This window comes from Crocuta crocuta, unplaced genomic scaffold (assembly GCF_008692635.1).
Source record: "Crocuta crocuta isolate KB4526 unplaced genomic scaffold, BGI_CrCroc_1.0 scaffold48, whole genome shotgun sequence".
Classification (NCBI taxonomy): Eukaryota; Metazoa; Chordata; class Mammalia; order Carnivora; family Hyaenidae; genus Crocuta; species Crocuta crocuta.
In genome coordinates this window covers 9,511,302-9,527,265 of record NW_027533089.1, presented here as the reverse complement: position 1 = coordinate 9,527,265, position 15,964 = coordinate 9,511,302, and the positions used below count along the sequence as shown (strand labels likewise).

The following is a 15,964-nucleotide window of genomic DNA, read 5'->3' as shown; positions in this document are numbered from 1 at the left end:
ACTCTTGTCTTCTGCATCACATTGCCTCTATCTAGCACCTGTATATTACTAACTGATGAAATTATAGTGCGTTAAATTGTTTCTTGATACTTCACAGCTGGCAGACACACCAAAATCTGAAAGATATGAGCATGTTCTGGAGGCATTAAATGATTACAAGACCATGTAAGTTGATTTATTTTATGTATCCCTATGAGGGAGACTTGTAGTAAGTATAAGGAATAATTGTTTAAGATTTGTGGGATTGATGTTTAGAACTAGTACAAACCATTTTAAACTTTTTAATTTTAATTTCCATCTGAGTAAAGCAGTGATTCTCAAGGGTTGGAGAAGGGAAGAGCAATCCTCTGGGGATGGTGGATGGGAGGCAGGCATACCAATATCTCAGGGGACTTTGGCCTGTTCAGTCGAAAAACATATTCAGTAATGACTTGTTTTTATAATATAGTCCCCTGAAAATAAAATTTTAGCTGGTGGGAAAATGCAAAAGATAGTGGAAAATATTATAGAGAATGTTGGTTTTAAAATGATTGAGATCATCTGTGGCTTTAAGAGTAGTTATTGCCATCAGTTACAGAAAAGTAGTATTAGTAGTCTTAAGTTTTTGATAATTGATTATTGTTCAATATATTCTTGTATAGACTGTTTTTAAAAAAAATAAAAGCATATCTACGTTTCTTAAAAATATTTAAAAATTGCAATGGAAATAATTTTTTAAGTGTATATGCTGGCTCTAACCAACTATTGAGCTATTTTATAAAATTTTTGTTTGTAACAAGTTGCTTTTTTTGAACTTGACAGAATTTCGTCCTTAAAAGTGTTATAATTACTAGCAGCTAGATCTTTAGGTCAGTTCAAAAAGCCATAAAGTGCCCAAGCAGTTACTGCGCTGGTAAAAATACTTTATGGGATGTAAATTCTATAATCCACTTTAGGGTACCAGAAAAACATCTGTTCTTATTATGATAGAAATGGGAGCTCCTCTTTTCTCAAACCTGCATGGAAGTGGAAGAGCATTCCAAGCATTTGGTAGTGGTTCTGGAAGGTAGGCAGGATATAGTAGATGTAAGGTAGGTGGGGGTGTTTTGGAATAATGAGCCTAAGGACTTTGGAAAAGAGGAGCGCTTTTTCAGACACCCACACCCACACTGAAATAACATTTTTTGTTCGAGGTTATTGCCAATTCTAAATCTGACACACTAGACACTCCTTTTATTTTCTGGACCTCTCATATTGGGTTCTCTTTTCCAGTGCTAACAGCTGTTACTTTCTGACCAGGGTTTCTCCCCTCACAGATCCACTCTGAAATAGAAATCTTCTTTTCCTAAACCATTTTTGAGATCTTTTAAACAGGACACTGAAATATAGAAAACACATATTGGGACTAAAAAGACACTGCTCTTTACTCTTCTTCCTTTAAAAAGTTAGATGCCATGTTTTATTATTTTTTTTAAAAAAATATTTTAATGTTTATTTATTTTTGAGAGAGAGAGAGAGAGCACAAGCAGGGGAAAGACAGAGAGAAGGAGACATAGAATCTGAAGCATAGATGCCACATTTTAAAAAGAAAAGTGGATGTGTGCTCTTCTCCTTTCCTTCTGATCCTGTCCTCCTTCCCACCCCCCCCATTATATCCTACTGTGGATTGACTCTGGGACAGATAAGAATCCAGGAAAGCAAAGGGAAAGAACAAGTTTTGTAGTATTGGGTGGACTTTCATCTATAAAGGCTTTATATCTGAAAGTTATGAGTTAGGGTCTGACATGTATATGTGTTCAGTTTTTAAATTTTTAGTTAATTTTTTTAAAAATTTAGGTTTATGTCTGGGAAAGAAATAAAGAAGAAGAAGCATTTGTTTGGGTTGCGAATTCGTGTTCCTCCTGTGCCACCAAATGTGGCTTTCAAAGCAGAGAAAGAACCTGAAGGAACATCCCATGAATTTAAAATTAAAGGCAGAAAGGCATCCAAACCTATATCTGATTCAAGGTAAAAGTTGAACTGTGGCTTAGTTTTTCTCTTTAGCTTATTTGTAACTAAAAATGTGTTATTTAGTCTCATTAGTATATATGAAAGTATAAGTGGCAGTTACCCTGATTTGTTTTCCTGTTTATAATTTCTTGTTTAGACAAGGTACAAAGAGTTAATGTTAGATGTTTATTTATTTATTTTAGATCTTAGGCTTTCTAGGAATAAGCCCTATCGATTTTGTTAGCAGACAGCTTAAGTACTGGCTTGTTCATTTGTTTGTTCATTTTTCATTCATCGTTTATCCACTTATTCATTCCGTTTATCAAAGAACTTACTGTCTTAAGTGCTGGGGATACAATAACAAAACAGACTCTCCTTCTGCCTTGATGGGGTTTACAGTATAGTGGTAACAAACAGGTCATGCTAGTGCCATGTAGGGCATAGTATATGGATTTAGACTGTACTGGGATGGATAGAGGTGAAGCAGTTTACTTTTAAGAAGGAAGCCTAAGACCTATTTCAGATGATATTTAAGCTGAAACTCAAAGAATGAGACTAACCTAACAATGTGAAGAACAAGGGAAGAATACTGCAGGTGGTGGAAATAACAAATATGAAAGGTGTGAGGCATGTTCTAGGAATTCACAGACTAGTGAGGTATGAATGAGGGTTAGAGAGTAGAATCAGGTGTTGGAAAGTCATTTGGATTTGTAGAGTTTGGGTTGTGTTTTAAGAATAATGGGGAGCTATTTAAAGATGTAAGCAGATTGACTTGTCCTTTAAAATACTTCTTTGTCTGCTTTTGGAGAGTGGATAAGTACAGAGGTAAGAATAGAAGCAAATAAAAATGAAGATTCGTGCAGTCATCTAGGTATAAGAGATTGGGTAGTGGTGTCAGTCAAATGGAGAGAAAATAGATTTAAGGCTTCTCTTGGAGGGAAATTCATTAGCTTAGCTAATGATTTAAATTTATGAAAGAAAGGGAGAAATCAAGTTCTACAAAGCCCAGATTTCTGGCTTGAACAACTGGTGGGTGGTGATGTCTGGTATCAAGATCTGCAGGAACAGATTTTGGCATGTTGAATGAAGCATTTTGCCATATCATACTAATTGAGTTCGAGGTTTTTACAGGGAATATCTAAATGATGCTGATGTTAGATACAGACAGATGGGTGTCTCACTCAGGAGCTCAGGAAAGGTCAGGGCACATGATATAAATTTGGAAGCTGATTTATAAGGCCATGAGAGTGAATGAAATTACCTAGGAAGCAAAGAGTTGGTGGGGGAGAGAATGTGGCCCAGAGTAATGCCCTGAGGAAGAGGGCATTGGAAGAGGTGATATAAACAAAGGAGGCTTAAAAAGAATGATCAGTGAGATAGGAGGAAACCAGCAAAGTTTGGTGTCCTGAAAATCAAGATAAGGGGAGTGTTTCAGAACGATGATCGTATTAAACAGTATTGAATGCTGCTGAGAGGTGGATTTAAGATGAGAGGAAAATGTTTATTGGATAACAATTGTCATTAATGGCCTTGACAACAGTTTTTTTGGAGAGGTAAAGATAGAAGTCAGGTTGAAATGCGTTGAAGTATGATCAAATCCAACACTGCTTAATTAAAATGTCAAAACTGAGCTTTTTCTACAAATAAGGGACTTAGGCAGATTCAAATAATAATAATATGATAATAAAAGGAAAGGGGAAAATGGGAAATAATCTTTAAGAATTCTGAATGAGAAGGGAGAAAGTGGAAAGGGTTTGTGTCGACAACACTCAGAAGTAGTTTTACTGTGAAGAGAGGTAGACCTGGAAGCTGAAGAGGGAAGGGAAATGATCAAGTGACGACTTTTAAATAGACAGAAAATTAATTGGAACCTGTTTTTATGTGCTAGTAGGAATGATCAAGTGGAAAAGAGGTTGGTACAGGAGAGGGACAGGTAACTGAAGATACTGTAAAGTCCTCGAGAATCCAAAAGGGAAGGGATTTAGAACTTAAACCCGGGAGTGGCCTTTGATAGGAGGACTTCTACCCTTTTGTTGAAATTGGGTGAAAATGGGTACAGATCCTAGTTTTCTTGTAGATTCGGCATTTGGAAGATGACTGAAGTTATTAGTTGGTAGCTTCTATTTTCTCCTTGAAATACTGAGGTGGAAAATGGCTGAGGGTCATGCACTGAGGGGAATTTAAGGAGTAAATAAAAGGTATGAGAGTACTTGGAGAGTAAGAAAGTAATAATCCAGGGTTGACAGTGTTTCATATCCATTTGAATGTGTAATAAAGTAGATAATGCTTTTAAGGTTTTTTTTTCCCCCTAAAGGAAAGCATACTTACTCCTGTCACTTTCAGATTTTATCATTAATCCTTTGCTATCAGTTGCCCAGATTATGGATTAGGAAAAGGTTTACACAAATTTTCTCATTGCTGTCATGTTAATAAGACACTCCATTTGTGTTAGCTATGAGGTTTTCATTTGATGCCACCAGGAAACGGTCTATTTCCTTCTGGGTCCCATGTATGAATTGGTCCTTTTAATTGGAGAGTGCTTTGTTTAGTCCAGGGGTCCTGTATAAATGTTGATCATCTTTCAAAAAAACAGAATGTGTACCTCTATCTGTTTTATCCTTGAGACTTTTGATTATAGTTCTAGTTATGCTTTGTTCCTCTAGCTTCCCTACTGTCTCCTTCCTTGTACTTCCACCTTTATTGCCCAACTTTTGTTTGGTGCCTGGAGTAGTCCCCTTTTCTAGTTTCTCCATTCACCTCTTCCTAGCCTATTATATAGTATTACTCCTTGTCTGTGGTTTTAAGTTGAATGTTCCTGGGTAACTTTCCTATAGCACTTAACCCTTTTTATAGCTTGTTTGTATATATCTTTGTCACTTTCTGACTGTATTGTGGACCTCTTAGCACAGGGAAGATCTTTGTATTCCTATTATATAATAGCTTTTTATTTAAGTATGGTAGACAATGTTTGTTGAATGAATGAAGTAGATGTTCTCTGTATTGATATTTGCCCTTTTCTTCTTCCCTTCTATTAATTAGAGATGTTCTTGACTGTTGCTTTTTTTCTTGCTTTATATTTGCTTTTATGTCTCAAAAAACAGTCTTTCTAATTGTGCCTTTTAAATGACTCCCTGCCTAATATAAAGGATTCCTTCTTCTGTATTCTGCCACCCGGGGCTTTATTCTCTTTTGATTAATATAATTCAAGAATATATATATTTATTTCTAAAGCAACCTGTATTTATAGCCACTATATTTAAATATAGATACTTCCTGGCTCCATGTGGGTAACGACTAAATTCATAATTACTTTTAGTAGTAAATTCTTGAAATACTCCCTCAAGTACCTGCATAGAACAACCTAGACTAGATAATAGAACTCTTGGAGGTTTGGAAATCTTCCTTCCAGCATAGTAGTCTGGTTTTGTTTTTGCTTATTAACTTTGAGATTATATGTATTTTTCAGAATTATGGTAAAGAGAAAACTTTTTCACTTAAACCTTTCATATGTAAATAATATCTAAGTCAAGAAATGTTTATTTAAATTGGAATATTATCTGTATGTATTTGACTAAACTTGTAAATTCAACTTACATTTAATTTTTTCGGTTTTTTATTACTATTAATATAAAAATAAGTATAACCTAATCATTACATAAATGGAGCTAAGCCAGTGTATATTATCCATTGTCTTTTTGTTTTCTTTATGCAGAGTTTAAATACATAATGATTTTATGTTTCAGGGAAGTAAGCAATGGCATAGATAAAAAAGGAAAGAAAAAATCTGTAGGTCGTCCACCTGGCCCATATACAAGAAAAATGATTCAGAAAACTGCTGAGCCACCTTTGGTAAGATGTGTTGGTATATGCTCTCAAAGAGGAAAGATGCCTGAAATTAAGTGAGAAATGAGTATCTTTTCAGTTTACTTAAGAATCATAAAGTATGTTATTTTTTATTTTCCAGGATAAGGAATCAATTTCAGAGAATCCTACCTTGGATTTACCTTGTTCTATAGGGTAAATAGAAAATTATTTTCTCCTATCCTCTGAATTATCTTTTGGGGGGAAATGAATATTTCTATTGTTATGTAATATAGTCGTTATACCATTTAAATTTTTTTGTCTTAGGAGAACTGAGGGAACTGCACATTCATCCAATACCTCAGATGTGGATTTCACGGGTGCTTCCAGTACAAAAGAAACTACCTCGTCTAGCATTTCCAGGCATTATGGGTAGATATTTTATATTCTTATTTCTTATTAATTTTTTCCTAGATTATTTTTTGTCGTAGTGATTAAATACATTTTTAGCAATTGAAAGTTAAATATAAATCTGTCTTTCAGCATTTGAGAAGCAATCTATATTTAGATTCCTTAGCTTGTTAATATTCATCTGAAATTTTTTGCTTTTCAGAGCTCAAACATTAAAAATTTGTTAGGAGATTTTGCTCTATACAGGAGAGGTATACTGGTGTTAATAGGCTGTGGTCTTTTCCTTGAGACCTTTTTATGCTTCTAATATTTAGGTGTACTTTGCTTTAGGAATACTTTTTTTTTTTTAAATATCTGAATCAGGCATGTAAATACTTTTGTTACTATGAGGATTTTAAACTCAGGATTTCTATCAGTAGCAGGCTTCTCTAACATTTTATTTAACCTAATTCTTCAGAAGGGTATCTTTCCTAAAGCATGATGTATCAGGTATGAAAAGTTAGTTTCCTTTGGGTCAGAGCTATGAGCTTACAAGTTTTTTATTTCCCTTAATTTAATTTTTGTTCACAGTTCAAAAACTGCTTTAAAATAATCCATTTTTTAAAATGGATTATGAATAATAATTGAACTATTTTTGGCCTCTTACCAAGCATTGTGCTAATCTTCTCACATACATTGCCTTTAAAATTCCTAAAACAGTCTTTTGAGTTCTGTTACTCCTATCATAAAGATAAAGAAACTGAAACTAAGAGTGTTTTAAGAAACAAGCATGGTCATTAACAGGCATAACGGAGCTGGGATGTTGAGTCAGGCAGTATGATTATAAAGTCTCTGAATTTAACTGTTAACGCCGTATTCTCTCTTGTTAAAAGATTGTAAAATCATTGAATTCCTGATCTGAAAAGGACCTCAGAGATTATCTAGTTCAGCCCCTTCACTTAATCTCTTCACAGAAGAGAATACAGAGGATTAGAGATTTGAATTTGGCCAATATCACAGAGCTAGATTCAAGGTACCCTGATTTCTAGTTTATGCTTATTCCAGTTCATTACATTATTTCACTAGGCCTAGAACTGGTAATAAGAGAACATTTATTCTAGTTTTACATCTTTTTAGCACATGAAGCAATGTTGTATTTCTAGTAGGTGCTTATTAAATATTTGCTGCATTGAATGAGTGAATGAACTGTCTTCTTTTTAATGATAAGCCTGTTGAAAATATCTGACTAATGAATAGGGCCTCTTCTTGGTAAGAATTTGTCTCATTGGCCTCGTAATTAAAAACTTCCTCTGATTCTTTTAAGCTTAATAGTACATTGTTAAGGAAGAAAAGCTCTTCAAAAGTCAGCCCAAGAAGGTGATGGAGTCTAATGAAGGCGAGTGATCATCCATTTATAAAAATAGCATGTATTGTTTTGGTTTGGCTGATGTTTATGTCACCAAGGGTATATACTTAGAGTAGTATGATAGAAAAAAAAAATCTGAGAACACATTGTTTGGGCAAAGAATGCTTCCTAAACTCAGTAGACAATTATGGCCTTTTTTTTGTTCCATAGATTATCTGACTCCAGAAAAAGAACTCGTACAGGAAGATCTTGGCCTGCTGCAATACCACATTTACGGAGAAGAAGGGGTCGTCTTCCAAGAAGAGCACTCCAGACTCAGAACTCAGAAATTGTAAAAGATGATGAAGGCAAAGAAGATTACCAGTTTGATGAACTCAACACAGAGATTTTGAATAACTTAGCAGATCAGGAGTTGCAACTGAATCATCTAAAAAACTCCATTACCAGTTATTTTGGTGCTGCAGGTAGAATAGCATGTGGTGAAAAATACCGAGTACTGGCTCGTCGGGTGACGCTTGATGGAAAGGTGCAGTATCTTGTGGAATGGGAAGGAGCAACTGCATCCTGACTGTAGGACTGAACATTATGTTCACTGCACTCTCATTTTCTGTAGGTACAGTTCAAAGCCCTAAAGGAGTCTGGCTTTTACTATCTTTCTTAAAAAAAAAAAAAAAAAAAAAAAATCAAAAAAAAATCCACAAAAGGAGATGATACTAGCCTTAACATGTACCTGTCAATGTTATGGATATTGTCATAAAAAGATATCTTTTAAAAATCGGAACAGAGACTTAATTTTTTAAATCTTAAGATTTGTAGAATGTTTCTAGGATAGGATATTAAAAATGATTCAAATCCATGCATGGTGTTAGATAATTTTTCTAATTATTCCATTGAGTCAGTTTTTGTGATTAGTGGTTATCAGATCAAACAGATGGTGTAGATAGGTAGCACAAGTATACGGAGAAGCGTTGTCTGTTTTGTTACCAAAATGTTGGAAAAAATTTATTTCAATACCTTTCAGATTTCATAAAGTGCAGTGTATATAATGCCTACTAAAAGACTGTAAAATATTGAAATTTTCTTTCACGCAAAGTGTAAAAAATATATTGAGCCTGTAAATTGCTCTGTGACTAGACTTCATTGTCGTCTTAATATATTCTTTGCATGTGCATATATGTACACATGTGTGTATATATATGTGTGTGATTATGTGACCTATGCAATACAAATTATGGGAATGGGCAGCTTTGGAGTATATATCCCATAATTCTTTTTTCAGGAATAGTTGCAGTATTTACACAGCAGCATTTCTTCTCAGGCTTTTATTGGGTGCTGTTGCTTGCTATGTATGAAGAGAAATGTGTCAAACAAGTTTAAAGTTTAGTGTGTTCTGAAGAAGGGTGTGAACAACAGTGTTCATGGGCTTTTAGAACGCTTTTCACTTTCAGTCCTTGTAACTCAGCTGTTCAGTACCTAAAACCAATTCAAATAATATGAACATTATCTCCTATTAGAAGTAACATTTTCAAGTTTTCATGGCACATTATGATTGTAAATGTCTCTCAGTTTTAACAGTAAGTCTATAGGAGTCCCGTGAAGATTCCTGAAATGTCTGTAGTAACTGTTAGTCATGTTGAATAAGTGTAGTATGAACAAAGTATTTTATTGCACAGGGTTAACAAACAGTGTGTTGCCTGACAAGGTTACTGCTGTTTTATTACAACATTACCTCTTGTTTTTATAAAATGTACCAAGATTTAAATTGATAACTTTATTTTACATGTAAAAAAACAGTTTCTTTTATCACCAGTGTTAGAGTTGTCTTCTGTTTCTTTTTGTTTTGTTTTGTTTGTTTGTTTTCTTTTTTAGCCAAAGAGTAAACAGAAGAATATTCTTATTTTGGTGGCTATTCATTTTACTCTTAAAAGTGATTGGTGGATTTTAGCCTAAAAATTGGGGAATTTGCCGCCAAAATGAAAAATATGTAAAGTGTAGTGGTTACAGAGTGGTAAAAATGTGGGTTAGTACTTATTTATTCCATTGATTGATTATTTGACTGTTTATAAAGAAAGTTGCTTTATTTCTTTAAACATCTTCAAAAGATGACTTTTTCTTGTCACATTATAGCCAAAAGAAGCAGAGAACTTCGTTGTCCTGCATTTGGTTCCTGGTTGGCCAGGTATAAATGAGCTTTACAAAAGTGCAAATTAAAAACTGTCACTTCTGTTTACCTCCACCAAAACTTGATTTTCCCCTAGCTATTAATTTAAAGTTGCCTTTCCTGCAGCTGCAATATTTTGAATAACACACAGAGTTTGTGTTGATTTTGAATGTTTGTTTATATCTAGGGGTAATGGAAAATGTAAATCCCGTGTAACCTTATTCACTCCACCTGTATCATATTATTTCATTTTCCCCAAAGTCCTTTAATTCTAACTGAACACCAGCAGTATTTTTAGTAACTCTTTCTTTAGTATACATTGAAGATGATTTATTAAGCTGAACTGTCTTTAGACGTAATTATTGTGAATGTCTGTTTTATTTTATCATGGTGGTTCACATGGCTCTGATGTTCAGTTTGTATTTTTGGAATTGCTTTACTTAGAATTAAAATAGACCAACATTAAATGTGTGTATTTTTTAAAGAGCTAATGAGTTTTGCTTCTGTATTTGCTTGAAAATACACACTGATGCAGTAGATGACTGCTTTTATTTAGCCAGGGAGCTAAAGATTGTTCCACTTCATTGTAAATATGTTCATTTGAATTAAGCCTTCTGAAAACTTGGCTTTCATTTTCCTCTTGTCCCTCAAATAATAATGATTGCATGTTCATCTAAAAACGATCCTTTAAAAAATAAACTGTATAGCCAGCTTGTATACTTCCTACTTGAAAGACATTATATCTCCCTCTATCTGCCTTGTCCCTAAAACTCAAAAAAATTCAGACTTTTCAACTATGGGTTTTTTTTCCCCTTATATAGAAGGTGTCAGGGTTTGTATCAAAGGATTTTGGGGTTTTTTTCCCCCTAAAAAGCTTGGCTCCTAGGCTATAGAAAAAATATAAAAATAGTATGCCTTACTAATTTTAATTAACATTTTTATTCAGAACATACATTTTTAAAAATACTCTGATAATAAATGATAAGTATGGATTCTAACATCTAACTAGATCAAAATATGAGCTTATCAGAATTATTCTATAAATTCTAATGTCAAATCTTGCTAGTCATCTGTTGTTACTAAATGTTTAACAAGTGAATGTTCACTGATGTGTGAGTTGAGGGTCTCTCTTCCCTTATATTTTGCAAGTTATGTCCAACTGTACATGTTTATATATATATATATGTTCAGAAGATTTCTATTCTCAGTATTGGGGGTAGAACTAATTCTTTGGGGCCATTAGGTTTTGGTTGGAGTATGATCTGACTTGCATAGTTAACAGCAGACTGTTGTATAATGTGGTTCTAGAGTTGAGGATGTGATGACAAAGCAACATGTCCGTGCAACTTTGGGAAGTAGTTAAAAAATGCCCTGTTTAATGTGGGGAAGATTTCCTCTTTAAGTTATATTTGAGTACTTCTATGAATATACACTCCTAAAAGTCTCCTTTGAGCATTTCTGTGGCAGTTGATCAGTCATCTTCTTTCCTCAGGAAAATAAAAACTTGACAGTAAAATGTAAAGTGAGAATTTTATCTGATCATGGATTCTTTTCTAATTAATAGCAGTTAAGAAACCACATGTCGGACTGATAAAAATTTAGAGATGGGAGAAGCTATGAAAGCAAACTGATTGGCTCTCTGAATAACAAATAGATTGGGAGTAAGTATAGTATTTGTAATTCTTAAGTTATATCAGAATGTCTTGGGGCTAATAGATCAAAATATTATATACTATCTTTATATTTAAAGTTAGAATAAGATTGCAAATTAACTAGCTCACTCTATTTTTCCTCCTTCCCTCACTTCTACCCAACAAAATCCTTCTTTGCTTGCTCTTCTTGGATTTTCTCTGTTGGAGATGATGAGTATTGAAATTGGATGCTTAGTAATAATAATTCCTCATTTTTGCAGCATCTTCAAGGAATGTGATGTCTCATTCAAGAAGATTTTACTGGATTTAAGCAAATGAACAAAATCTTCATAGATGATAAGATGTACTTATTGGATAAAACAAAAATATATCGTGTTCAAAATCATTAGTCTAATTTTTGTTCCTTGTATTTACGAAAAGGTATTCAATTTTCTTTTTCTTTTCATGCTTTCACAGTGAGGGATATACAGTCTCAAAACTGACACAGATTGGTTCATGGGGGGCAAAAAATTTTTTAGATCATAATTTGTGACCCTTCAAAACTCAACTCTACCAAACAAAAATCTTACTCCTTAAGTGTTTAATTACTGTCATTGAATTTTCTTAAGTATCACAGGAGTAGCACTGACATTGAGTTCGTGGAACATAGGAAAAGTAATATGCTAGATTGGTGCTGCAAAACTGTGCCAAATGACTGTTTTGGAGAACTTTGTTATTCTTGAAGTTATAGTGTGAGAGGTGGTATGCACATGCCTATTAGCTTTTGCTGACTCCCTTGTGTATATTTATGTTTGATCCTTAGTGCTTTTGTGTATGGCCTAGGTTTGGGGAGACTAGTTTATATTTGTTACTGAGTTCTACCAAGTTTATTCAACCCATCATTAATTATGTCAAGTGCTGAAAATTTTGAAAAAATGTTGACAATATCTGAATGAATATCTAACAGCTAGTCACGTTTTTCATATTGAGCAGAAGTTAAAAGTAATAAGCTCACCAAAAACAATTCTTTTAAGAAATCAAGTTTTTTGAATGTTTTACTTTTGCCAGAGAAATATCTTTTTGAATGTCTTTTAAAAAGATAAATTAATATTGATTACATTAATACTATGTTTTCCATAAATTAATTTGCATATGTAACTTTAAAGTATATAACAATTTATATAGGTAAATTAACAGTTACTCGAAATGAGGTTGTAAATTCAACTTCAACATCTAGTATAAATTAATACATACTTAGTGAAGGATTATAATTAATGTTGTTTAGATTAATAATTGGCCTCTTATATATTACAACTTTAATGCTGTTAGTGGAATGTTAGGAAATTTCTCCTTTACAGGATTTCCTAGAATGCAGAATTAGTGGAATGTGAAGAAATTTTGCGTATACGGAATTTAGAAAAACAAGATTTTCTGAGAATTTGGGCCTCTTTTGCAGATATATGAAACTTCCTTATATATCTGTGAAGTTAAACTTTTCCTTGAAGAGAAATGGAAGTTTAAGGAGATGGGTTTATTAGAGAGGGTTTTGGAAGGGAAAGCCTATCACCTCATACAAGACTTGTGGAGGCATAGCTTGTTTCTTGTTTTCCTTTATCACCAAATCTTTTCCAGAATCCAGGAGCAGATCTATAACAAGTCCATATTTTTGTGTTAGAATTTTGCATAACCTAGAATCTTAGTCTTTCTCTGTTACTGTTTATCTTTGCATGTAAATTTTCAGTGAAGAATTATATCATTAGAAACTCCTTTTAAAAAAAATTTTTTTTTAAATGTTTAATTTCTGAGAGAGAGGCAGCGTGAGCAGGGGAGGGTCAGAGAGAGAGGGAGACACAGAATCTGAAGCAGGCTCCGGGGTCTGAGCTAGCTCTCAGCACAGAGCCTGACACGGAGCTCGAATCCACGAACCGTGAGATCATAACCTGAGCCAAAGTCGGACGTTTAATCAACTGAGCCACCCAGGCGCCCTTAGAAACTCATTCTTGATACCTCTTTATAAACTGTAGCTTGTAAGCAACTTTCAAACCATTAAATGAGACCTGAAATATTTAAAATGCCACTTTATTAAAGATTTTTCTAGAGTGTATTAAGTAATGTTTTTAAAACACTATTTTTAGTATGTTAACCTTTTTTTAATTACTGAGATTATAAACATTTATTGTATGTTGCTGTAATATGATGATACTCTTAGGGGTCTAGATGGGGGTAGGGGAATGTGTCTTTATTCATAAAACCTTAGGCTAGGTAGTGCTTTTATATTATACTCATCTGCCTTATACATATATTATGTGGCAGTGCCCATGTTTATAAACCACATTTATTTAACAATGCATTAAGCAACTTTCCTCCTTTCTTTTCTCCCACCTAGCTTCAAAACATTATTAATTTGCTGTAGAATGGAAATAATTTAACAAAGGATTTTTGAAACAGATAACCAAGTAAATAAAATTCTATTTATTTTAAAAATTTATTTAAGAGAGCATGCATGCACACATGTGAGCTGGGGGGAGGCAGAGAGGGAGGGAGAGAAAGGGAATTCCAAGAATCTCAATCTGTGTCGATTGCTCAAAGCCCAACGCAGGGCTCTATCCCATGAACCATGAGATTATGACCTAAGCCGAAATCAAGAGCTGGACGCTGAGCCGACTAAGCCACCCAAGCGCCCCAGGAGAATTTTAAACTTTATTTTTCCTTCAGTTCTGATTTTTTTTTTTTTTTTTTTAAATTCTTAAATGAGTTTTTGGGAGTGATTTCTCTGAAAAAGTAGCTGGGTTTTTTTGTTTTGTTTTGTTTTTAAATATTCATTACACCGAGGCACCTGGGTGGCTCAGTCGGTTAAGCGCCCAACTTGAGCCTAGGTCATGATCCCACCGTTCCTGAGTCTGAGCCGTGCGTTGGGATCTGTGCTGACAGCTCAGAGCCTGGAGCCTGTTTCAGATTCTGTGTCTCCCTGTCTCTGCCCCACCTCCACGCACACTCTGTCCCTCTCAAAAATAAACATTAAACAATTTTTTCTTAATATTCATTATACAAAATAATTTCCTCATTTTATTTTTCTTCCAATTTTATAATGTGTATGAGATTTTTAGAAATCTGATAGCTGAGTGAGATAAGGCTGTAATGTAGGCTAGAGTAGGTTGATTATTTTGTGCCTCTCTAATCGATCTTCAGATTACCTTGATAGCAAAAACTTCTTGGAAAATGTAGTACCATTGTTTTTCTATTAACTAGTAATTGGAATAAGACAAAAGCAAAATTACAATACAGAAAATATCAGTGGACCAGTCATAAATCTACTCTTGCATTCTGGAACACATTTGGTGATAAACAGGGACATAAGAATCAAAACTGGGCCTCTGTAAGTCATAGATGAGCCAGTAGGCTTTTCCTGTCCAATAAGACGTTAGCTTTCATTGGTTCATACCATCTGTGTGTTTTGTCTAGTGTGGATTTGTCATATAAGAATACCAAATTGACACGGTTTTATTGTATGCACATATTTAATAGTCCTAAAGGTAGCTTAAAGGAATAGAGAGGAGTTGATACTTCAGTCAGAGCAATAATGAACTAGTTTCTATGACTTTAGGTTAAATGGGTACAAGAATTAATATTAGTAACTTAACTTTTTAGTACTTTAAGTGCTGAAAATAACTGCAGTTAAAAATGTCGGAGTGCCTGGGTGGCTCAGTTGGTTGAGTGTCCAACTTCGGCTCAGGTCATGATCTCACAGTTAATGGGTTCCAGCCCTGAGTTGGGCTCTGTGCTGACAGCTAGCTAGCTCAGAGCCTGGAGCCTGCTTCGGATTCTGTGTCTCCCTCCCTCTCTGACCCTCCCCTGCTCACGCTGTCTCTCTCTCTCAGAAATAAATAGAACATTTTTTAAAAATGTGAAAAAAATGTCAAGCTCCAGGGGACCATAATTTCTAAGAAAATAGTTGTTTTGCTAAATTCATGTAAAAAATGTTTGGCTAAGTTTGGTTTGTTTTATGATCTTGGCTAAAGTCAGGAAAATGCAAAATTTCAGATTACCTGTGCTTGTTAATTGTCTTTCTATGGAAGGTATAATTTCAAATATTTTAGTAGGATTAAACTCTTGATTTTTAAAAAATTACTTTTAAATGATTTTTAAAAATTTGAAAATATTTTAAAATTTAGTTTTTACTTAAAAAGTATGTAATACAAAGCCTTATGTTTTTTTTTTTAATGTTTATTTTTGAGAGAAAGAGATAGAGCATGAACAGGAGAGAGGCAGAGAGAGAGAGAGAGAGACAGAATCTGAAGCAGGCTCCAGGCTCTGAGCTGTCAGCATAGAGCTGGATATGAGTCTTGAACTCAGGATCCGTGAGACCATGACCTGAGCAAAAGTCAGATGCTTAACCAACTGAGCCATCCAGGTACCCCAAGGCTCATACTCTTTAAAATACAGTTTACATTTATTTTGGGGCCTTTTCTAGAGAAAGTATGTGTGTTGTCAGCCTGTTATTATAATAGATTTTATCTGCTAATGGAAAATGCCAGTGTCTTAGATAAGCAAAATTAGTAAAATACATAGTCATACATAGATTTGGAATCTGAGGGCTTTCTGGTTGGTTTAGGCTTGTTAAAATTATCCGTGTTCCTTAAGCAGACT

General features: G+C 34.1%; 1 protein-coding gene across 9 annotated transcripts in view; it reads left to right on the top strand.

Annotated features, from left to right (window-relative positions):
- Nucleotides 1–11,686, top strand: part of MTF2 (metal response element binding transcription factor 2) — a 72,927-nt gene extending 61,241 nt beyond the window's left edge. For 3 of the 9 annotated variants that reach the window (XR_013330691.1, XR_013330695.1, XR_013330694.1), the window contains 9 exons: nucleotides 98–165; nucleotides 1,816–1,986; nucleotides 5,712–5,817; nucleotides 5,933–5,985; nucleotides 6,097–6,201; nucleotides 7,736–8,051; nucleotides 9,653–9,704; nucleotides 11,251–11,347; nucleotides 11,599–11,686. Coding sequence is in view for 4 of the 9 variants with exons in the window: in XM_077746001.1 (XP_077602127.1) it covers nucleotides 98–165; nucleotides 1,816–1,986; nucleotides 5,712–5,817; nucleotides 5,933–5,985; nucleotides 6,097–6,201; nucleotides 7,736–8,051; nucleotides 9,653–9,704; nucleotides 11,251–11,288 (909 nt within the window). In the remaining 5 variants the exon portion in view is untranslated. The other 6 variants (XR_013330692.1, XM_077746001.1, XR_013330693.1 and 3 more) reach the window with 6 other exon arrangements.
- Nucleotides 11,687–15,964: the final 4,278 nt, after the last annotated feature.